Raw genomic sequence first — 24820 nt, 5'->3', positions numbered from 1 at the left:
GAGTGACTCCTTCCATCAACCCGAGAGCAACAGATTCTTCACTCAAGCTAGATAGTTCACTTGAGAACTAATTCCCATCTTTTGAGGCACCAGTGACTGCTGAAAGTCCCTATTCTCTTCAGTTATCTGTAAAGCTGTGAAACCTTGGAGACTGAGAAGCCGCAAGTTGATTTGTCCACTGAAAGTTGTTGGGCAAGCAGTCTTTGAAACCTCTCCTACACTGTCATAAAAATAATTAAGCTAAATTGCAGGCCTTATTTGTGCTTTCATATGCAACCTCCTGCTAGCATAAAGCTGCTTTATGTTGTACTTTGTCTGCTTACCCAACACCAGAAAGTTTGGTTGATCAGGCACTCGCCACCAGATACAGAAAAAACCCTCTTCCCACTGCCCCACCCGATAGAGTAAAAAACAGGTGGGCACTCATGGTGGTGAAGTTAGTTAGGCACTGACACAAATGTATCTTCTTGCTAGGTACTCCAGCACTCCTTGAGAGATGGTCGCACTTGCAATGCTTAGTTCACCTGACCATGCAAGTTCTTTTTCTTGTCGGTCTAGGATACTATTGACACCATTGACCTGGTTACCTGCCGATTGTATAAACGGGAGCAGTTAGGGCTTGCAAGAAGGAGTGCTATTTACTATCTCCACAGGGCAGGTTTTAAAATATTTGACAGATGGTGATAAACTTTACACAGAATCCATCTCAAAGGGTTGTATCAATTCATTGTCTCCTAGAACTAATGGCATTTTGTATCTTTTGTTTTTCTTGAATCTTTTATTGCAATTTTTCATCATTACAATGAAGGAAAAAGAAAACAATCTTACTGATCACCAGTAATCAGTGAAGGTACATGCAGATCCCTAAACACGAATTTGTAATTACATGGTTTGACTCCTTCATATTCACTTTTATTTCTTTGAAAGTGTGTAGTATTACAAAATTATGTTGTGCGAGTCAGTTCTAAGTCTATTATAATCTTGCACCTCTCACCTCTCGATATAATGACAATTTTTCTCAGATTTTCGGATGTTTTCATGGTTAGCCTCTCTTGGCATATGTTGGACATTCTCAAAAACAACATGAGTCTAAACCTGTTTCCACTTTGTGATACTAAGGGGCTCTAGAACTCCTGTTTTAAGCTAGATCATTTTACCTTCTGAACAATCCCTCTTTCAGCAGGTCCCATTCTACAAATGTAAATCCTTAGTCTCCTAGGATATTTAGCAGTGCTCTTTTAGGATACAAGTCATTTGGGTGGCTCAGAACTCTTAAAAGCGTCATGTCTTCCCAGAAAAGATGAATAATCCGGCATGACCATATTGTGTGGATATGGTCTCCCACCTTGGTCTGAAGTTCAGGACACTTCTGGATATCTCCTGAAAGAAGTTTACCAGTTTAGTAGTGGGACTATTACATAGCGTTGAAATGCCAAGGAGGTCTGACGAGGCAAGATGGCGGATGCGTGCCGCATCCGAGGGAGCAGCTGAACTGTGCTCACCAACGCATCGCTTCCCACCGTCTCCGTGACCGATTTTCTGCCGGATTATAGACATTTGCATTGGGATTGTGGATACTGTGGTAACGGTACCTGTGATATGCGGCTGGATCGGCACGGCTGTCACAGCCGACTCCTGTCTTTACTTTGGCGTTCTGTGGCCGTTGATCCGGTCCGGCTGACTGGGCTGGGCTTCAGCCTGCATCCGCTTTGCTTGGATCGTGGGCAGTGTTTCGTGCAGCACAACTCTCCGGATTTCGTACTGCCAGTAATGGCTCCAAAAAATCCCAACACAGCTCCTGCCTCCAAGGGTTCCAAGCCAAAGACACGAGCGGCAACCGCAACTGCGGTATCTGGTACGGCGGCAACTGCAATACCGGCCATGGGCGCAAATGGGACATTATTGGTAGCGGAATCCCTACAGAATACTGGCATGATTTCAACCGCTACAGCCCCCGTTGAGCCTGTGGAGCTGCCAGAGACTGGTAAGGGTTTGCCTTCCACTAAACCGAAAACATCAGTGGTGAATGCTGGGAGTTGTAGTTCAGGTGCAACTCCAAAAATCCCTGGCATGTTTAAAAAGAAGAATGCGATTACTGCAACCCTTGTGATTACTGGGCAAGACGCCGTCAATGGCAGAAATATCCCTCAGAATGTCGTTTTTAATACTATCTATCCAGAAGCTATTACCGGGGATAATAATATTGGGGGATGTAAAGAGGCTATACCCCTTTCGCCCAGTTCTGATCTGTCGGCACAGACACAGGCTCCGGTAATGTCTCTCTTGCCAATTCAGGTGGAAGGAAGCCCCCAGGGTAGTCAGTTGATTCATATCCAGGACGGTCTCTCCACTCCCCCGGCTCCCTCCGATTTTCCTCCGGTCCCCTTACTCTCTGATTACATGCAGGAACAGATATCATCGGAGGCTACCGTGGACACCGAATCGGTCGACTCTGCTGGTAATTTCTATTCAATGTCTGATCTCTCCAATGCCTTGGAGCTGGGGAGCCTGGACGGTGAGGAGGAATGGAGGGACAATTTAAGTCTAACTGCCTCGCTGCAGGAAGGTCAGGATTTAATAATTGAAGAGGATGGCGATAACAAAATATCTGTCTCGGCTAGAATGGAGTGGGGGACAGAAGAGAATACCGTGCGTAAGGCTCCGTTAGCCCCAGGAAGAACTGTCTCTTTGAACCGGCAACGGCAATGTTCAAGCCTCCCCAATACTGATGACTACAGCAGTATCTACAGTATCTACAGTAGCAACTCCGGGGGATCAATTTCAATTACCTGAGGTTACGCTAAGTATGCTATACCAGGTTATGCTCCAACATCGTGAGGAAACTAAAATGGAGAATTTACGTACGCAAGGGGCAGTGCGGAGGCTTCAAAATAATCTCCGGCGCGTGGTGAAAACATGTAATAAAACTTCAACTAGAGTCCTGGAAGCTGAAGGCAGAATATCGGCAATCGAAGATGCTATAGTCGAACAAAAATCTCAACTCTCTTCTTTGGATACACTAAGGGAAGATGTCAACTGGAAGCTGGTTGATTTAGAAAATAGGTCTAGGCGCAATAATTTATGGATCCTGGGAATTCCAGAATCCAGTGAGGGGTCCAACGTTAGGCAGTTTGTCATCGAGGTCTTTACAGAAGCATTTCCCGAGCTCTCCCAGTGGCAGTGGGAGACAGAAATACAAAGGGCTCATAAGTTTCCATTTCAACAGAAGCAAGCCAGGGCTGCCTCAAACATGCCTAGGGCTATTTTGATTAGTCTAAACAACTTCCTAGCTCGAGAGGCTCTGTATGACTTCGTCCAGATCGGAAACGAAGGGGGAAAGGTCTGGAATTCTTTGTTCGTCCGGACTATTGCCATGCTACTGTTAAACAGCGCTGGCAGTTTCGTCAATTGATTCCATCCTTTCAGGCTAAGGGATCCCAGGCCTTTCTCCTTAACCCTTCAAAGCTTAAAGTTATACACAAGGAAAGAACCTACTTTTTGACCACCGAGAAGGCTGCGAAGGAGTTATTAGAGTCTTTCTAAATCTAATCCTCACTTTTGAGATGTACGACTATGAGGGGTTTACACTGAACTACTTAAAAATCTTTGGGATAATTGAATATTGAAGTACAGTGATTGAGTTACGAAATGTCTTGGTTGGCTGCATTAAGCCTCTCTTGGTTATGCTATATGGTTTTCTTCTCTTTTTGTATTGAAAGGATTTGTTTCTGAAAATGTGTGGGAGTTTGGATGTTCAGCCCTTTTATCTTACAATTGTCTTATAGACTTTTATATTATGAGATGGGAAGCGAATGGTGAGATGCACTATGCTTCTCTGGCCATCACTTTCAGGGACTGTTCAGTCCCTGTGCCTTTTGTGGGTTGGGTTTGAGGGGGGGGAGGAGTTCTAGGGGGAGGGGGGAGAGTATGGTGGTGGGGCAAGCAAGGGTAGCTCTTTTTGTCTTAAGAGAGACAGGAATTATGAAGTCTTTTTTTCAAGTCATTTATTGGTTGGAAATTCTAAAGTACAAATTAGAGAACACGTTACTTTGTGAGCTATTGTCCATGTATCATTTTATATGTTCTGATGAGTAAACTTAGAGTGTGTTCCTGGAACGTTTGCAGACTCAACAATAAGAAGAAAAGAGGAATCTGCACACAAATAATCCAGAGTATGAGGATGGATCTCCTTTGCATACAGGAAACTCATCTGACATGGAATGACAGAGGGTGGCTGAATGATTTAGGTATGCGAGTACTGGGATCCACCCGGCAAGGCACCACTACTAAGAGGGTTGCAATTCTTGGTAGAAGAGGACAGGGTAGCCTGAAACGTAGCAAATCGGATCAGTTTGGTCGATGGGTAGTAATTGAAATCTCTGTAGCCGGTATTTCCTGGACTGTTTGTTCTATCTATGGCCCAAACTCAGACGACCCAGATGTCTTAAATTTGTTGAGTGTAGAATTAGCAGGCTGGCCGTCCCCTCTTATTTTTTGTGGTGACTTATATATTCATCTTGAAGGAAATTTTGATATCCGGTCAGTCGCCCTATATTGGGTTGAAAAAAAAAAAACCTATTAAGCATTTCGCGGCTTGGTATCTGAGTTTGGGCTATATGATGTAGAATATGTCTAAAGTACGGCTTTATCAGGATATACCTTTTTCTCCGCGCCCCATCAGAAATTCGTTCGGCTGGATTACTTCTTCATACCCTCCTGTTTGATATCTAAATGTGATTACGAGATTTTTCCAAAAATAATTTCTGACCATAACCCCATAGTGATAGAGATCAAAACAGACTCTGGGTCTCTAGCCAATGTATCTGCATGGTCATTTGAAAGGAAACTTTGAGCAGATCCATGCTATATTGAGTATATGGGGAAATGGATCAAGGAATTTTTTTAGATTAATCGAGGATCTGCTTCCACTCAAATTGTATGGGATGCGTTTAAATCAGGGGTGCGGGGGGAGACCCTTTCTTTCTCAATTAATAAGCAAAGGAAGTATCTGGATAAGTTAACATCTTACTATAAGGAAGTACAGGACTGGGAGGTAAAACTAGCTATAGCTATTAACTCACAAGACACCGAGAAGCTAGCCTCTCCATACACAAATCCAGGCTATATGAGATCTTTGCCTCTAAGCTTGCAGAGCAGGTTTCAGTTTTTAGATCACAGCTGTATGAGGTCGGAGAAAATTCAGGCCATCTCTTGGCTAAAGAAATCAGGCAAAAAGAGGCATTTAACTCTATAAATAAAATACAGGATGACTTGGGACATATTCACGATCAACCTGATGAAATTTTGGAGGTTTTCCGCTTCTTTTATAGCAATCTATATACTGAGGAGGTGATATCGTATGCATCCGACTCTATCTTAAATTTCATTGGCAATGACAATATCGCGAAATTATCAGCCATACAAGCAGCCGCTTTAGGTGAGGATATTACGTGGGAAGAAGTAGACCTGGCAATTCTTTCACTTGCTGCTGGAAAGGCTATGGGACCGGATGGAATCCTTCTTGAGTTTTATAGAACTTTTCGTCAGGTGTTAAAACAGGATCTACTCTTTACATGTCTGGAAGCACAGAAAGGGTCAGCGCCGCCTTCCTGGCGACCGTCAACTATTATGGCCTTTCTTAAAAAAGAGAAACCGCCTCTCCACCCAGCCTCATATAGACCGATTTCCCTTATTAATGCTGACAGCAAGATCTTCTCAAAAATCTTAGCCTCTTGATTGTCAGGAATCATCTCCTCCATCGTCTCGCACCTCCAGCATGGGTTTATCCCTAATCGGGATACGGCTGATCATGTTAGACGGGTGATTGCGTTAATGGATTGGGCTCAAGGGTCAAATATAGATCTTGGAATCACCCTGTTGGATGCCGAAAAGGCATTCGACAGGGTGGCCTGGCCATATCTCTGGGATCTACTCATGCTAAAGGGCTTTGGTCCCAAGATGGTTGTAGCTTTGAAAGCCCTTTATGAGGCCCCTTCCTCTTGTATTAAAATTGGTGGGAAGAAAGCTCTTCCTTTCAGCATTTGTCGAGGCACCCGACAGGGATGTCCGTCTTCACCACTCCTTTTCGCCCTATATATTGATATCTTTCTTAACAAATTGAATCATGCAGAGGCCATAATACCAGTCCATGTGGCCGCTACTAGCTACAGATCCCTCGCGTATGCAGACGATATAGTAGTCTTGACAACAGATATTCAAGGGGCAATATCAATAATGAAAGATCTAGCGACTCAATTTAGTGCTTTCCCGGGTTACATGTTAAATATACAGAAAACCCAAATTCTCTTTGTAGGTCAGAATCCTCCATCACAATTAAATAAAGTTTCAGTGGCGACCTATCTGGGCATTAAAATTACGGTTCCAGTCTCGGCCATTCCAGAGCTTAATATGAATCCTGTCCTGAAAAAAGCAAATTCATCGTTAGAACGCATTGATCCCCTCTATCTAGCTCTATTTGCTAGATGTAATGTCTTAAAAATGATGATTTTGTCAAAGTTTATATACATGTTTAGGACAATTCCATTAGAGTTCCCGCCCACTTGTTTCAAACAATTAGAAAGGATGGCAGCTAGATTCCTGTGGGTGTATAAGCGGCAGCGCAGATCATATGAGAAAATGATGCTCTCTAAGTCTAGGGGTGGGTGGGGTATCCCTCATTTTTTGTATTATTACCTTGCCTCTGTCTTGCAGTTTATTTCACCGTTGATCATTGGTGGGAGAGCACGAATTCCATTTAGCCATTCACCCTCAATTTTTCAAGTCAAGTCAAGAGATTTATATAGCGCGCTACATACCCATAGGGTCTCAAGGCGCTTGAGGAAGGGTGGGGAATTACTTGTCGAATATCCAAGTTTTAAGTTGCTTTCTGAATGCTAGGTGGTTCTGAGTAAGGCGAAGGTGAGTGGGAAGAGAGTTCCAAGTTTTAGCTGCCAGGTAGGAGAAGGATCTACCTCCCATGGTGGTTTTGTTGATGCGAGGTACAGTGGCAAGGGCTTGGTTGGAGGATCATAGCTGACGGGAGGGGGTGTAGAAGGACAGTCGTGTGTTGAGGCATTCGGGTCCAAGTTCGTAAAGTGCTTTGTGTGCGTGGGTTAGGAGGCGGAAAGTAATCCTCTTATTTACGGGAAGCCTGTGGAGGTTTTTCAGGTGACCAGAGATGTGATCTTTACGCGGGATGTCTAGTATGAGCCTGGCTGAAGCGTTCTGGATGCGTTGGAGTTTTTTCTGGAGTTTTGCAGTGGTACCGGCGTATAGGGTGTTTCCGTAGTCCAGGCGGCTCGTGACCAGTGCGTGGGTGACCGTTTTTCTAGTTTCGGTGGGGATCCAGCGAAATGTTTTTTTGAGCATGCGAAGAATGTTGAAGCAGGATGATGAGACGGCGTTGACTTGTCTGGTCATCGAGAGTGAGGAGTCCAGGATGACGCCCAGGTTCCGTGCGTGGTTTGTCGGGATGGGTGCTTTTCCGAGGGCCTCTGGCCACCAAGAGTCGTCCCAGGCGGAGGGGGAGGTGCCTAAGATGAGGACTTCTGTTTTGTCTGAGTTCAGTTTCAGACGGCTGTGCTTCATCCACTCGGCTACTTCTTTCATTCCTTCGTGTAAGTTGGTTTTGGCGGTGTTAGGGTCTTTGGTGAGTGAGAGGATCAGTTGAGTGTCGTCAGCGTAGGAGATGATGTTGAGGTTGTATTGGCGAGCGATGGCCGCAAGGGGGCTCATGTATACGTTGAAGAGGGTGGGGCTGAGTGAAGATCCTTGTGGCACGCCACAAATGACTTCAGTGGCCTCTGACTTGAATGGTGGGAGGCGGACTCTCTGGGTTCTTCCGGTGAGGAACGAGGTGATCCATTCCAGTGCTTTTCCTTGGATTCCGACGTTTCTGAGGCGCTGTAGAAGGGCGCTATGACAGACTGTGTCGAAGGCAGCGGAGAGGTCGAGGAGGATGAGGGCGACTGTGTCTCCGTTGTCCAGTAGAGTACGAATGTCGTCTGTTGCTGCGATGAGTGCGGTCTCAGTGCTGTGTTTGGCTCGGAATCCGGACTGTGAGGAGTCGAGGGATTTGTTGGTTTCAAGGAAGGCGGCGAGCTGGTTGTTGACAGCTTTCTCGATGACTTTGGCAGGGAATGGAAGAAGCGAGATGGGGCGGTAGTTTTTGAGTTCGGTGGGGTCAGCTGTGGGTTTTTTCAGAAGGGCGCTGAGTTCTGCGTGTTTCCAGCTTTCCGGGAAGGTGGCGGAGTTGAGGGAGCAGTTGATGACATTTCGGAGGTGTGGTGCTATGATGGAGTCTGCTTTGTTGAAGATGTGGTGAGGGCATGGGTCAGTTGGGGATCCTGAGTGGATGGAGTTCATCAGGCGGATTGTGTCCTCAGTGGAGACTGGGTTCCAGTCGTTAAGGATGTTCAAGGGGGGTGAAGGTCCTGCAGAAGGTTGGGTGGGTTCGTCTCCAGGTCGGTTGTCGAAGCTGTTGTGGATGTCTGCGATTTTGTTGTGAAAGAAGGAAGCTAGGGAGTCGCAGAGGGCTTGGGAGGGGGTGATGTCGTTGGAGTTGGCTGATGGGTTTGTAAATTCTTTGACGATGTTGAATAATTCCTTGCTGTTGTGGGCGTTGTTGTCTAGTCGGTCTTTGAATGCGGCTTTCTTGGCAGACCGGATTAGTTGGTGGTGTATTCGGGTGGCGTTTTTGAAGGCGTCCCTGGTGCTGGTGTTTGGGTCTTTTTTCCAGGTCTTCTCGAGGGAGCGACAGTTTCTTCGATTTCTTAAGATCATCGTTGAACCAGGAGGCGTTTTTGCTGCCTAGTTTGATTTGACGTTTTTTCAACGGTGCTAGGATGTCGGCGCTGTTGGATAGCCATTGGGTGAGGTTAATGGCTGCTTGGTCGGGGTTTGAGGAGTGGGCGGGGGGGTTTAGAAGAAGCGATGAGGAGATCTGGTTGATGGTGATTTTGTTCCAATTTCTTCGCAGGGTGGGTTGAGGATGGTTGTGGTTTGTGGTCTTATTGTAGATAAAGTGAACGCAGCTGTGGTCCGTCCAATGAAGAGCTGTGGTGTGACTGAATGAGACATGCTTGCTGGAGGTGAAGATAGGGTCGAGTGTGTGACCTGCGATGTGGGTGGGCGTAGAGATAAGTTGTTTGAGTCCGAGCTCGGCGAGATTGTCCAGAAGGGTGGTGGCGCTGCTGTCATTGCTCTTTTCCAGGTGAAAATTGAGGTCTCCCAATAGAATGTAGTCCTCGGAGGGGAGGGCGTGTGGGGTGATAAAGTCAATGATGTCGTCATTGAATTGTGCACGGGGTCCTGGGGGCCGGTAGAGGAGGGTGCCTCTGAGTGTGGTTTTGGGGTCGGTGTGGATCTGGAAGTGGAGGTGTTCGGCGCTGGCAAGGTTGACGTCAGAGTTGGTTGAGATGCGGATGGAGTTCTTATGGACGATAGCGATGCTTCCTCCTGATTTTTGAATTTGCAATGGGGGTGGAGTGTCAAGGCAGCTTTCTAAAAATTATAGAGCCTAGCTATTTAAAAAAAACAACAAAGTTTAAGACCCTGAAAGCTGCATATGGAGTCTGGAGGATAATCAAACGCCAAATGGGGATTGAGAAAATCTTGCTGTATACTCCTCTCACATCCGTAAGTATTTTTCCTTCAATTTTTCAGGACCATGTAATGACTAGGTGGCGTAACTCTGGAATCTTCTGTGTTGGTGATCTGTGGCAGAATGATCAGTTAATCGCCTTTTCGGAACTAATGAATAAATATGACTTAACCGCCAATGATTACTTCAAGTATGTCCAGATACATAGTTTCTTTAATACTTTACGACCTCAAGATCGATCTGGGCTCCGGAGAATTCCACTCATCGATAGTATGTTTACTAAAAAAACGATAGGCTATTATTATAATTTATTTATGGCTTCATTTCCAGATGATATTGATTTTCATCAAAGGAGGTGGGGCGAAAAATTGGGTATTGATGATATTCAGTTATAAAAATCGATAACATTGGCCAACACTATACTAATCACTGGCAGAGCCCGCACCCAGCATTACATGGCCTTATTTGACCTATATTATTCACCTTCAAAAATTAGCAAATGGGGGACCGCTGTAGGTGTGGACTGTTTGCAGCCGATGCACTTCATATGTTCTTTACTTGTGCTCGGCTGTCTTTATTCTTATCTGAAATTCAGACCTTTCTTATTTTACTATGTGGCCCCACAATTGTCCTGACAGGAGAATTAGTGTTAATTGGGGTATCCGCACTTGAACTCCCTGATGGACATAGAAATTTTCTTTTTATTTCTATGGCACTATTGAGGGCTTGTATCACCCAAGAGTGGATCAATACAGACCCCCCCTCTTTTTTCACCTGGAGATCCCGTCTATTATCCACGAATATGGCTATAATTTGGAAAGAGCCATATACAGGACTAAGGGTCGAAAAAAAAAGAATGCTCGGTGCAAATCTTTGGGCGCCTTTAGAGCAGTGGATTCTGAGTTGAACTGATTTTTCCTGCTTAGGATCCAGGACAATGCTAATGTTAACATCTTTTCTTTTTTCTTTGTTTAGACAATGCTTGGGTTACTGGACAATGCTTTTTGCTTTTTCTTTATTGTGGTTTATGGAACTGTCTTTCTTTCTCATTATGAACTGTTTTTGAATAGGACTTTCTGTTATTTTTGAGCTGTCCCCTGCTTGCATTAAATGTTTAAAATTCAATAAAGAAAAAAAAAAAAAAAAGGAATGCCAAGGAAGTCTTACATCTTGAATCCTTTCAGGGTAGTGACTTGGGGAAAAGAGTTTTGTTCCCTCCTTGTTTGTGGGATGTATATTGATGGAGTTGCCACCAGATATGTAGTGCAAATGGGGGAGAGGACACCCACATCCCATTGCTCCTAGTTCTGTGTTTATAGCCAGACGCTCTACAACATCTACATGGCCCCCTTCGATGCCATCGTCAGACAGCATGGGCTCAGCCACATTGTTTCTTATGCCGACAACACCTAGCTCATCCTCTCACTCCCGAAGAATCCCGAAGACACCAGACTCTGCTTCCAGGAAGGAATGAAGAACGTGGCAGCCTGGATGAAGGACAACTCAACTCTGAGAAGACTGAAGTCCTCATCCTCGGACCCTGCAGCTCCGCCTGGGACAATACCTGGTGGCCCTCCGCCCTCGGGACCCCACCAACCCCGACAGACCACGCTCTAAACCTCTGAATCATCCTTGACTCCTCCCTCTCCATGAACCCCCAGATTAACGCCGTCGCATCCAGCAGTTTCAACTGCCTTCGCATCCTCCTTAAGACCTTTAAATGGATCCCCCCCCGAATGCAGAAAGACTGTCACCCACGCACTTATAACCAGCAGGCTGGACTACATCAACACCCTCTACGCAGGAGTAAACAAAACACTTCTACACAAACTCCAAACCATCCAGAACGCCACAACCAGACTCGTCGGTCCACGTCATGAGCACATGACCCAAAACCTACGAGGCCTCCACTGACTCACCGTCGAGAAGAGGATCACCTTCAAACTCCTCACCCACGCCTACAAATACCTCCAGAACATCGGACCCAAATACCTCAACGACCGAGTATCCTTCCAAGTATCCAAAAAGAACCTCCGCTCCTCCGACCTTGCCCTAGCAGAGGTCCCCTGCATCCGCAGACACAGAACCGGCGAGAGAGCTTTCTCCTACATCGCAGCCAAGACCTGGAACGAGCTCCCTGTGAACATAAGACGCCCCCCCCCCCCCAGCGCTTTGATCCCCTCACGGGTGAGTAGCGCGCTTACAAACCCCCTTATTGATTTAATGTGGGATAAATTCACCAGTTGTGTAGCTCTGTTGTAGGATATGGAGCTAGCCATGCCTGATTCCTTGTAATAGGTGAATTTACATGAGTTGGTTATTGCTACATCTGTGTGCCAACCCTGCCAAATAAACGCTCTTGGTGAATGTGAGATTCCTTAAAAACAGAAGAGAAAAAAAACGTGAATGCTCTTATGAAGAATCATGTTAATTAAGGTGATTCTTGCAGTTATGGATAGCCCAAGTCCCTAGATATCTGGCACATTGAGTTGTATTCTGGCTTGCTCCAGCAGGCCACATAGTCCACTGCAGATTCTAGTTTTATTGCTGGTTATGTGCAGTCCAGAGTGTGAACCAAAATTGTTTAGGCGGCATGCTACAAGTGGCCTTAATGACATGGGATTACTTGAGTACATTCAAGTTCCCTGCAGGATGGGCAAGGTTCCATCAGGATTCCCCTATTTTCACGTGTGCTGTCAGTTTATTATGCAGGAGATGAGTGTAAGAGAGTAAGTTTGGGCACAATCCCATATGAGCCCGGAGAGAGTGTAAATGATTCCATGAAAGATTTCCAAATGCCTTATCAAAATCTCATTCTAGAAGGGCTAATGGTTGTCTTAGTCTGCCAGAACTAGGGCATTGAATACTATCTAGATGTTATTGTGGCGATCGGTTAGGCATAGAGCGGCTCTCTTCCTGTTAGACTTGATCCCCAACTACCATAAATGGGTGATTTTCTAGAACTGTAACTAGAATTATTGATTTCGAATTAATGAAGTAGATTGTTTTTTTTTTAGAGGTTCATCTTCCTGGTGAGAAGTCTGGTTTCAGAACAGTAATGTGTACCTCGCCTAGGTCCTTTTGTAGATTGCCTGTCTGTCTTGCATTTGTGTATAACTCATGTTAGGGTTCAGTCAGAGTTTGCTAAATAAAGAATTTGGTTTGGAACTCATTAAGGCCTGGTATTTTACCTAACAATTGCTGTGCAATGTCCTCTGATTTCTGTGAGTGTTGGTGTTCTGTCTCATAGTGATTTGTCCCCCATAGATAGCATCTTTTGTTTTCATAATCTATGAATAAGGCAGCTCCAGTTAGTCTTGTGAGAGCATTGGAGACCGTTTTGCAGTCCGATCATATCAGACTTTGAAATTCTGGGAACTTTTTGATGCTTGAATTGGAAATCACATCTGATGATTATACTCAATTGTTTCTAAAGACCTCCCCCTTGTCCCGTTAGGGAGAAGTAGATGGCAGGGGAGCTTTGCTCCTGGGGTTGAGACACAGGACGGTTTCGGAAAAGGGCTAGAATGTACAGTTCCTGTATACCATTATAGTTGGAGCAGCTATTTTCTGGTCAATGAGGACAGAGAAAAAAATTGACCCTTACCTTTCTTCTGTGTCTGTCCTGTCAACTGTTGTCTGCGTAGCCACTTAAGCTTTTGACTTGGTTCTTAATCGGTAGTACTTTGACTAGGATAGCACAAGAGTGTGGTCTCTCTGAGGTCCTCTTTTCATTACCATATTTTCCTGGGACAAGGAAAATTTGCATGAAAAAAAATTCTATCTGGCCCTTTGTCCCTCACCTTATCTTTCAAAGAATGAGTAGACTGAATATATTGCACTGCAGAAGGGCAGTAAGCCTTCATAAAAGCAAATCTGCAGAATTCAGAGTGGTTAATAACTTGTTCTTGGTCTCTGAGATACCAACTCTTGGCAGAGCACACAGGAAGCAAATAACCTTGGTGTAACAAATAATGGTACAAGTTGGCTGGTAGAGACCCCGCCACCCTGAGAGTTTCAGTGCCTACGCCATGAGGTAAGGCATCACTTTTAGGGGCGTTCTCACCATTTGTCATGTTCCACTTCTTCTCACAGCAGTGTTGCCTTTCATTTCTTATTTCTTTCTTGTGTATGGCTCTGCCCTGTACAGGCAGAAGCAACTACCATGGGCTCACAATATCCCTTCAGGACCCTGTGGCTATCTTATCATCTTGCAGTGCCGTAGCTGTTCTATTTTAGTATAGTTTGGCACATGGGAATAAGTTTATATAAGTAATCTGCCTATGAGTTGTGATAGATAACCGCCATAACATTACAAACGGTAAGCCACTTGTCCTATGGTTTTACAAAATCGATGTTGCTAGAGAAATGTCAGAATGGACGAATGAGCAGAGAGCTGCCTCTAACGGTGATAAAAATGGCATTCCAGAATTTGTGGAAATATTAGGCTGTCTTCCGTTGAAGAATTGCAATTAAGTTATGATGGCCCTTTCCATATTATCGGTGGGCTAACCTTACTAGCAGAGGCTCTTGGAATATTTAGTATTCATCCAATGAAGTTTATTTTTAGAGTAGACTCTCTTGTGCAACTTTGACAGAGTTGTAGACCAAAGAATGGGGGAGGTGTTTTTAAACTGGATTTACGTCTTTATATTCTTTGCCAAAAAATGACATAAAAAATGAAGGAACCACTTGTGATATGATTTTAGGTGCTTCTACGTGGGGTCGTACTCTGGTTATAGCCGGGGGTGAATGAATTACTTGGTGATTAGGTAATCAATCGTGATCGGATGGAGTGGGTTACAGTAAGTGCCTTCATGCAAGGTTCTCTACCCTTGGGTATGAGTGTGCGCCTCACCTTGTATCTGGTAGTTTCCTTTACTAATTATTAAAGCCCCCTTTAGTTCAGACTATCTAAAAGTGTAACTGATCATCAAAAAATGCTGGTAATTAATATACTACACCACTGGATTCAAGCTAGCCTGGCTGATGAAGGGTGATGCCCTGAAACCGGTCCCAGGATGCTTGTTTCCGGTCCAGGGTAGACCTGGCTTGTCAGATCGGGCTGGACTGTTTCCACAAGGAACAGGGTCTAGACTGATTTGCAAATGGCTTGGTCCAAACTGGTGGTGTGAGCAAAAGAATGATGGAATAAACCCAGATCCTTGTGACTGGGGGTGAATGTTTGCATTGTCCAGCATTCCGTCCATCAATTGTGTCTTTTGGTAATTAATATAATGGCACATCCGCTTAATATGAAAACTGGCAGCATACTAGGTGACAATCTTTGACCAAGCCTAAACTTTTTAGAGGTGGTGTGTCGTAAATACGCTCCTCGAGAGGTTTGCAAAGAAGCGTTGTCTTAAATTATATTTTTCAATCATATTTTGGGAAAATTCAACTCTGTGATCTATGATGTAAGGTGAAAATAGAAGTGTGCATGTTCATCTGAAGCGACTGTGCCTTTCTCCAAATGTCACGTTTTATGAATCTATACCGTGAAGTAGAAATATGCTATCAAACAGTTAGACATCATGAAATAAATGTAAAGCCTTGGGCAATAATAACTCTTAAGAGCAATTATGTGTCTCGGTGTGGAATCTGAAGGTGGAAATAAGGCAGAGCCAACAGCACACAATACACAAAGGCCATCTTATAAGGAGCACATCTGTACACTATTCAAATCCCTACTGAGAAACAAATTACATAGAGGCCCGGACGTCCCCTTCCTGACAGAGACCTGGATGAACGACTCCTCCGCACCCAACATCGCCATAGCCATCCCAGACGACTAAAAGATCACCCGCAGAGACCGCACCAACGGAATCTGAGGAGGAATCGCCATCGTCCACAAGAATAGAATCAGTGTCTCGACCAGCAACAACGACACTCTGCACCGCCGAACACCAGCATTTCCAGATCCACACAGACCCATACTCCACCCTCCTAGGCACCCACGTCTACCGACCACCCGGACCCCGCCCCCAGTTCAGCGACTCCATTGCTGACTTCATCAGCACGCACGCCCTGATCTCCACCGATTACATCCTCCTCGGAGACCTGAACTTTCACCTTGAGCACAACAGCAACTCCACAACCCTGATCGAGAACCTCCCCAACCTCGGACTGAGGCAACTAGTCACCATGCCCACCCACTCCGCCGGCCACACGCTCAACCCAGTCGTCTCCTCAAGCCTGCACGTCTCCTTCAACCACACCACAAACTCCTTTGGACTGACCACCGCTGCATCCACTTTACCTTCCAGAAACCCACCACACACCACCGCACCCAACTGATCCCCCGCTGCTGCTGGAGCAAAATCACAGAAGACCAACTACGTGCAAACCTTGCTCTCAGTCCACCCACTGAACCCTCCAACACAGACGACACGGCCCACAGCCTCAGACGCTGGATCGATGACTGCACCAACACCCTCCCACCGCTGAAGAAACCCCCCAACAGAGACACCAGCAAGAGGGCCAGCTAGTTCACCCCAGAACTCCTAGACTCCAAGCAAGCTTCCCGGAAACTAGAGAAGAAATGGCACAGTGAACACACTCTGGACAGCCACGCAGCACACAAGGACGCCATCTGCAACCACCACCACCACCTCATCAGGGCTGCCAAGAGGACCTCCTTCAAAGACCGCCTCAACAACAACGCACACAATAGCAAGGAGCTCTTCAACATCGTGAAGGAACTCGCCAACACCAGCTCCCAACACCAACGACATCCCGCCGTTGCAAGCCCTGTGCGACACCCTCGCCACCTTCTTTTACACAAGATAGCAGACATCCACGACAGCATCAACACCCAGACAGCCCCAACAGACGGCAACACAACAGACTCTCTGCACACCATCAACCACGACCCCCTGCTTGCCTGGGCCCGCATGAGCATCAATGACCCCATCAAGATCATAGGCACAATCCACTCCGGGTCTCCGTCAGACCCATTCCCGCACCACGTCTTCAACAAAGCAAGCAGCTCCATCGCACCCCACCTTCGGAACGTTATCAATGTCTCCCTCAAGACTGCGACCTTCCCAGAAAGCTCGAAACACGCAGAGATCAACACGCTACTCAAAAAACCCAAGCCAGACCCAAGAGATCTCAAGAACTTCCGGCCCATCTCCCTGTTCCCGTTCCAGGCCAAGGTCATCAAGAAGATCGACAACAGACAGCTAACCCGATACCTCGAAGAGAACAGAATCCTGGATCATTCCCAGTCAGGGTTCCGCAGCAACCACAGCACTGTGACCGCCTGCATCGCCGCCACCAACGACCTCAGGACCCTGCTGGACAACGGTCAGACCGCAGCACTCGTCCTCCTAGACCTCTCCGCCGCCTTCGACACCGTCTGCCACCGCACACTACACGCACGCCTCCACGCCGCAGGGGTCTGAGACAGGCTCTGGAATGGACCAACTCCTTCCCCTCCGGCAGATCCCAAGGCGTCCGCCCCCCACCCCCCATTCCAAACCGAAGCCTGAGATCATCTGCGGCGTACCCCAGGGATCCTCCCTCAGCCCCACACTGTTCAACATTTACATGGCCCCGCTCGCACACGTCATCCAACAGCACGACCTCAACATAATCTCCTTCGCCGACAACACTGAACTGATCCTCTCCCTCACCAAGGACCCCATCACTGCAAAGCCAACCTCCACGAAGGAATGGAGGCTGTCGCCGACTGGATGAAAATCAGCCATCTGAAGCTGAACTCTGACAAGACGGAGGTCCTCATCCTTCGCTCCAACCCTTCAGCCTGGGATGATTCCTGGTGGCCGACTGCACTGGGGGCAGCCTAGACACCCGCCGACCACGCATGCAACCTGGGAATCATCCTAGACTCCACGCTCTCAATGACCAAGCAAGTCAACGATGTCTCCTCCTCCTGCTTCAACACCCTCCGCATGCTCCGCAAGATCTTCAGATGGATCCCGTCAGATACAAGAAAGACAGTCACCCAGGCCCTCGTCAGCAGCAGACTCTACTACGGAAACGGCCTCTACGCGGAAGCCCCGAACAAGCTCATCAAACTACTACAACGCATCCAAAACGCCTGGGCACGACTGATCCTCAATGTACCACCCCACAGCCACATCACCCCCCACCTTAGAAACATTCAGTGGATCCCCGTCAACAAGAGGATATCCAGGAGCTACGCGGGCATCCAAGATGGTCGCGTGAGCAGAGAGCTCCCGAGACCCGCGCCGCCCTTCTTTATCTATCCTACACTTATCCTGATCATTTCGATGGGCTTTTGAAGTGCTACTCTCACTGATGCTGACGATCCTTTTTTGGTCGAAATCGGACCTCGGGGACCATTTTTCTGTCGTCTGCAACTTTTTGGCCTGCCCACCGACGCGACCGGGGACTCGGCTGTCTACTGTGGCCGAACTGTAATGCAACAACAACGGCTGCCTGGCATCTGGCCCACCGGTGGTGTACCACTTTCACTTTCGGTTTCCGGCCTCATTGTCTCTGTCTCCTCCTACTTTGTCTTCGCCTGCTGCCCTCACAGTGCACACTTCCCATCATTGGGCTGGCAGGGAGGCCTGCGGTATTCCCTCTTCGACCTGCACTTCGGAGTTTCTGGATTTTTCTCCGTCCCACTGCCTCTCTTGGGTTCTCGGCCGCCATCGATTGCAACATGGCGACAAAACCTGAGGCCGAAAAACGCAGGAAGACTGTAACCCGGGGGGGTCGATCCAGTCCAATATGATCGAACGCTACACCCAGCCGAGAGGCTCCCCCGGTGTCACAAGCGTGGGCGCTGAAGGACCTCAAACGGACATGTCGTCTTCTTCTGAAGTGTCGCTCCAAGACCTGTTGGCTGCCATCTCTGGACTTAAGGCCGATATGAGTCAGCAATACGAAGCCATCGTGTCCAAGATAGACACGGTGGCTGTGGATGTTACTCTTATTCGGGCCGATCTTGCCAAAACGAATGAGAGGGTGAAGGCACTAGACCTGAAGGCGTCGAGCCTGGTAACGGACATGGCGGAGGCGCAGTCCGAGATTGGGAACCTGCGTGCCTCGCATGATCTGCTGCTTAAACGTATGGAGGACTACGACAACAGGGCCAGGCGGAACAACATACGCCTAGTTGGAGTGCCGGAAAGTGATGGTGCTGCCTCGATCGACTTATTGGTCGAGGAACTTATCGTTGCTAAACTTGCTCCGGTTGGACTCAGTAAGTTCTTTGCCGTAGAGCGCGCCTATCGTTTTCCAGGAGGACAGGTGAAGCCAGGAGGCCCGCCGAGGCCTATCATCGCAAGGCTTTTTCACTATCGAGATAGAGACGCTATCCTTCAGGCCGCACAGCCCGTTGAAATATGACAATAACTCTATCTCCATCTATCCTGACTTCACCCCCCAAGTGCAGCGACAACGATCTGGGTTCCTCGGAGTGAAGCGTCGCCCGAGAGACCGGGGACTGAAGTACGCCATGTTGTTTCCAGCCCGACTGCGGATTGAGTTTAGAGAACGCGCCTACTTTTTTGATCAGCCGGAGCGTGCTGCCGACTGGTTGGACTCGTTACCGACGGATGACTCTGAGAGCGGAGGCCCTGGTGGTGCAGAAGGTGGTGCAACGGCCCAGGAGTAACATGGGCCCCCGGAGGTTCAGATTGAGACTACGTACTGTACAGAGTAAATTAACTGTGTGCTCTATGGTTATGCCCGTGGCGGTGCGGGAACGGGTGATTTCTCCCTTCCTCCTCGGGGGGTTCTTTGTGTAGATAAGATGGGGCGACAGGCACACTGCAGTTGGGGGTGGCTTTTTAGTCAGCAGGGGTGCAGGGAGGGGGGTGTTGTAACGGGGGTCGGTTCCTGGGGACTTGGTTGTGTTTCGTTTTGTTTGTTATGTCTCTTTTTTCATGGTATTTCACTGATTGCAATTATTCCGAACTTGGGGTTGTGGAGGGGGGATGGGGTGGATCGCCTTTGCCGCAATGGGGGGGGGGGGGGGTGAAATGCGGGTTCTTTCTTGGAACGTCAACGGGTTGGGTGACAGGATCAAGCGGGGCATTGTGTTACAATTTTTGAGGCGTCATGCCCCCGATGTTGTGTTCCTTCAGGAGACCCACTTAATTGGAAATGCTTGTAAGGCCCTCGACCGCCGGGGTTATCGCCTGGTCGCACATGCTGGTTTCACCTCTGGGTCCCGGGGTGTGGGTATCATGGTGAAGTCCTCCCTAGCTCTTGCTATTGACGAGGTTATCCTCGACGACCGCGGGCGGTATGCTGCTGTCTCCGGGAGGTGGGAGGGTAAACAGATTGTGCTGGTTGTTGTTTATATTCCCCCGGGGTTGCAGGCTACCACTTATGCTGATCTTGGCAGGACTCTTCTTGGCCTTCCTGATGGATTGTTAATCTTGGGCGGGGACTTCAATTCTGTTATGTCTGGTGAATGTGATCGACTTCCCCCTAGAGTCCTGCTGCCGTCCCAGATGTGGCTCAATGAGATGGCTGATACTTTTGGCCTGGTGGATGTGTGGCGCTCACTACACCCCACACTCCAGCAGTATACTTTTCACTCTGGTGCGCATGGCAGCCTCTCTCGTATCGATTATTTCTTTGTTAGCTTCCACTCTGTCCGCTGTCCGGGAGGTACGACATCTTCCCCGGGGTATCTCGGACCATTCCCCCTTGATGATTAGGATTTCTGTGGGTGGTCTACTTGGTAACGGGGTCCCCCCGGTCCCTCCCTGGCATTTCCGAAGCCCCCGGCTCCGCTCAGATTTGGTGAAGGCAATAGATTGTTACTTCGATGAGAATGTGGGCTCGGTCACCTCCCCTATTGTTCTTTGGGAGGCCTTCAAGACGGTTATCAGGGGTTCCGCTCTATCACTCATTGCTGCTGAGCGTAGGGTAAAGAGGGAGGCTGTTCTGGCTCTTGAAACTGAGATCACTGCCCTTGAAAGTGAGTTGGGTGGGGATGACACGCCTGCATTGTTGCACACTTTGGAACTAAAACAAGCTGATTATAAAGCTTGTGTCACTGATGCTGCTAAATTGATGCGAGCGAATCAACTAGGCCGACTGTATGATGTGGGTGACAAAGCTAGCAAGCTCCTGGCATGGCTGGATAAGGCTGAACGAGCGAGTCGTGTTGTGCCTGTCATTGTTCGCGAATCCGGTGAGAGTGTTTCCGATCCTGGTGAAATTGTTGATTGCTTTGTAGACCACTTCCGAAAGGTTTATACGCCTGTTAGTGATCGGGATGAGGCTGATTCCAGGCTGCTATTGCGAGATATCGCCCTGCCTACTGTTTCAGATGAAGATGGTCTTGTCTTGGAGGCCCCTTTCACCGTTGATGAGATTGCCCTTGCTATCCGATCTTTGCGCTCGGGAAAGGCGATGGGCCCAAATGGACTGCCCATTGAACTTTACAAACTTTGTCCGGACAAGATGGCCGCCCATCTGCGCACCATGTTTCTTGAGGCGGTTGAGGCCGGAAGCCTCCCCCTCGAGCAGCGCCTTGCTACCATAGTGGTCATTTATAAGGATGGCAAGCCTCGTGACCGCTGCACTTCCTACCGCCCCATCTCTCTCCTGAACGCGGAACCCAAAATCCTGGCCAAGGTTCTGGCCAATCGGTTGCTGAAGGTGATTTGCGACTTGATCCATCCGGATCAATCCGGTTTCATCCCGCACAGGAACACGGCCCTTAACCTGCGTAGGCTCCACAGTGTTCTCGCGAGGGCTCCATTTCTCGCCGAGCCGGCAGTGGTCGCCTCCTTAGACGCCACTATGGCTTTCGACACTATCGAATGGCCCTATCTCTGGGCGGCTCTCGCTAAGTTTGGCTTTGGTCCTAACTTCATCGCATGGGTCAGGCTCCTCTACGAACGACCATTGGCTCAGGTAGTGGTAAATGGTAGATGCTCTGACCCCTTCCCCTTAGGCTGTGGCACTCGTCAGGGCTGTCCGCTCTCCCCGCTTCTATTCGCATTGGCGCTTGAGCCCCTTGCTGCGTGGCTTCGGTGGGAATCCTCTATTAAGGGGATCAGATGGTCTCCAGATCTTGAGGATCGTGTCTCCTTGTACGCAGATGATATCCTTCTTTATCTTACTTCCCCTCAAAAGTCGCTTAACGTCCTCTTCGACGTTCTCACATCCTTCGGTAAGAACTCGGGATTAGTTATCAACTGGACCAAGTCCTGTGTTTACGTCATAGCCGGGCGCTGCCGCCTCTGCCTCGCAGGTTTCCCATATTAGTAGCTACTGACGGCTTCAAGTATTTGGGGATCTATGTCTCTATGGTCTCTTCGGTTCGCTACGAGCGGAACTTGTATGCTCCGCTCCATAGACTCAAGCAGGACGTGCGACGGTGGCGTGAATTGCCCCTATCCCCATTGGGCCGAGCGGCACTCTTTAAAATGATGTCGCTCCCCCGGTTTCTTTACGCCCTGCAGAATTTTTTCGATCCTGTCCCTGCTCGCTACTTCCGTGAGGTTGAGAGTTTACAGCGACAACTGATTTGGGATGGTCGTGCCCGGATTGCCTTGTCCAAGCTCACCCTCTCACGGTATGATGGTGGTATTGCGTTGCCGGATATTAGACGCTATTACTGGGCCTCACACCTGAGCGCTATCAACCACGCGACGTACGCTCCGGAACCTGCTCCCGCCTTTGCTTTGGATAAACTATTATTGCCCGGTGGCAACTTTAATAGGGCTCTGTACTCGAAGGCACCCCTTCGACTCCTTACAGGCCCGACGAAATGTGCAGTGCGGGCATGGAGAGATGCTACTGTGGCCACGGGCTGGGGTGGTAGGCTGACACGTATGACGCCATTGTATGACTCGGATCGGTTGGGTAATCTGTGGAAGACGAAAGGATTTGAGAAGTGGGACATGATTGGGATCAGTAAGGTGGAGGATCTATGGGCACGGGGCGCTGTTAAATCCTTCGAGGTATTGAAACTGGAATACCGGCTCGATGATAGGGAGCACTTCCGGTATATGCAGGTTCGACATGCCTTGTCCTCCGTCTTTCCATCTGGTACCGATATCCCGCAGTCCTCCCCTTTGGAGGATCGTGTTTTAGACGGCCATGTCCCCGATAGCACTATTTCCTTAATATATAAAAAGCTTGTCAACAACAGGGCTGACCAACTTGAGAAACTTCGTGCTTCCTGGACGGCTGACGGGCTCGAACTTGACGACGAGGACTGGCAGTCAGCTGTATCCTCCCCTAAGGAGGTGGCTATCCCGGCTCGGCTTCGTTTTGTCCAGTTGAAGATCCTTCACCGTGTGTATCTGACCGGAATGCGTCTGGTGCGAATGGGTCTGGTTTCGGATGGACGGTGCAGGCGTGGATGTGGTATGGATGGTACCTTCCTTCATGTTCTGTGGGAATGCCCGATGATTGCAGCCTTCTGGTCTAGAGTGCATGATGTTATGGGTCGTGTCACCGGGATCCCACTCCTTCCCGAAGCACGACGTTGCCTGCTCAATGTGTGGGAACCGTCTGATTGTAATGCTGCCCAGACACCTTGGGTTACTCTGGGCAACATGGTCGCAAAGAGAGATATAGCGCAGCTCTGGGGCTCCCCTAGATTACCATTGCTCAGTGCCTGGAAAGAGAACATGGACTGGTGCATGTTCCGAGAAAAAACTGTGTATGAGGCGCGGGGGCGTCCCAAGAAATGGTCCAGGGTCTGGGCTCAGTGGAATTCGTACCGCGGAGACATTTGCTCCCCTCCGCTGGACTATGAGGTTCCTCTCCCCTCCTCTCCATGATTGACGTTCCCTTTCCAATTTCCAGTATAGCCTTTGCTTTCTGTCGCGTGCTCGCCCCCCCTCGCCATATGTGTTTCCTTATTTATTAGCGTTCTTTCCCCCCTTCCCCCCCCCCTCCAGCGACCCTTGCCATTATGATACCATGTGTTTGTGTGTTCTTTTCGACAAAATCATAAAATTAAACCTTTCTTATCCTATTTGATATGGCGCTATGTTCCATCCGACAATGTAGTCTCGAGAGATTGGTTTAACAACGTACTGTCTCCGAATTTACCTTTTAACCATCCGTTTATGTCATAGCGGCCGGCCCTGCGGGGTTGTAGGCAGACGCTGTGTATTGTGCATTCATAAATAAAAGTTTTAAAAAAAAAAAAAAAAAAAAAAAAAAACAAGAGGATATCCTTCAAACTACTCATCCACGTACACAAGGCACTCCACAAGACCGGCCCAGCCTACCTCAACAGACTACTTTCCTTCTACACTCCCAACCGCCAGCTCCGCTCCGCCGACCTCTTACTCGCCACCATTGCGCGCATCCGAATAACAACCACCGACAGGAGATCCTTCTCCCATCTCGCCGCCAAGACATGGAGCTCCCCCCACTGAGCCTACGACAGACCTAAGACCTGCTGACCTTCCGGAGGACACTCAAGACCTGGCTATTCGATCAGTAGCACCCCCCCCCCCCCCCCCCCCACCCCCGACAGCGCCTTGAGGCCCTTGTGGGTATGCAGTGCGCTTTATAAATGACTGATGGATTGATTAAGCCCCTTTTTACTGCAGTCACAATGTCTTTTCACATAACTGGGTCCTAATGATGTGTAGGATGGTATCATTTAAGTACAGGAAAGGAATGAACACTGAGCGTTAATGCCACCCTTATTTGCTTAGACTCCAGAAGATATGCTGAGCTCCACATCTGTAGGTTTGACTTAAATTCGGTTTCAGCCATTGCCGTTTCTTTGCATAACATTGGAAAAGCAATTCAGACTCGCCGTTCTGCTCTTTTTGCAAGTTGTGTTTTCTCTTGTTAGCATATTTAGGTGGAACATGTTTCAAGTCACTTTTGTGAATAATGGAAACTGAATGTCTGATTATTACCTTTAATCTTGTATCTATCAACAGGGAGCATTAGAGAGGAAAATAGAGAAACGACGAGCTCGGAGAGCATGGGAATCACGCAGGTATGGAGCCTAGTTTATGATTCTGTGCTTTTACTTTTGCTAATTGTTTCGTCAGTAAAGTCTAAAAAAGAAACTGAGTTCAGACCATGTTCATACCATTCAAATATCGCCTTGATATGTATCCTGGGGTACGTATACAAAACAAGATGAAACAATTTGCAGTCTTAATCGAGACAATCAGAATTTCTTTCTTACCTTCCTTTATAAAAAGATACACATTGCCTTATTGAGTTGTTCTCGTTTCTCTGCAATATCCTTTATTTTTATTTTCAGCATCAAGT

At 48.0% G+C, this 24820-nt stretch overlaps 1 protein-coding gene across 1 annotated transcript in view; it reads left to right on the top strand.

The window, feature by feature from the left end:
• The window catches only part of CDC45 (cell division cycle 45), a 428728-nt gene that overhangs the window by 90692 nt on the left and 313216 nt on the right, over positions 1-24820 (top strand). The window contains exon 6 of the mRNA XM_086942644.1: positions 24481-24539. Within this exon, the coding sequence (XP_086798770.1) occupies positions 24481-24539 (59 nt within the window). The remainder of the gene's footprint in view (positions 1-24480; positions 24540-24820) is intronic.

The sequence above is a fragment of the Lissotriton vulgaris genome, chromosome 11 (assembly GCF_964263255.1).
Source record: "Lissotriton vulgaris chromosome 11, aLisVul1.2, whole genome shotgun sequence".
Classification (NCBI taxonomy): domain Eukaryota; kingdom Metazoa; phylum Chordata; class Amphibia; order Caudata; family Salamandridae; genus Lissotriton; species Lissotriton vulgaris.
The sequence above is the reverse complement of the archived record's forward strand: the minus strand, read 5'-3'. Positions and strand labels throughout refer to the sequence as shown.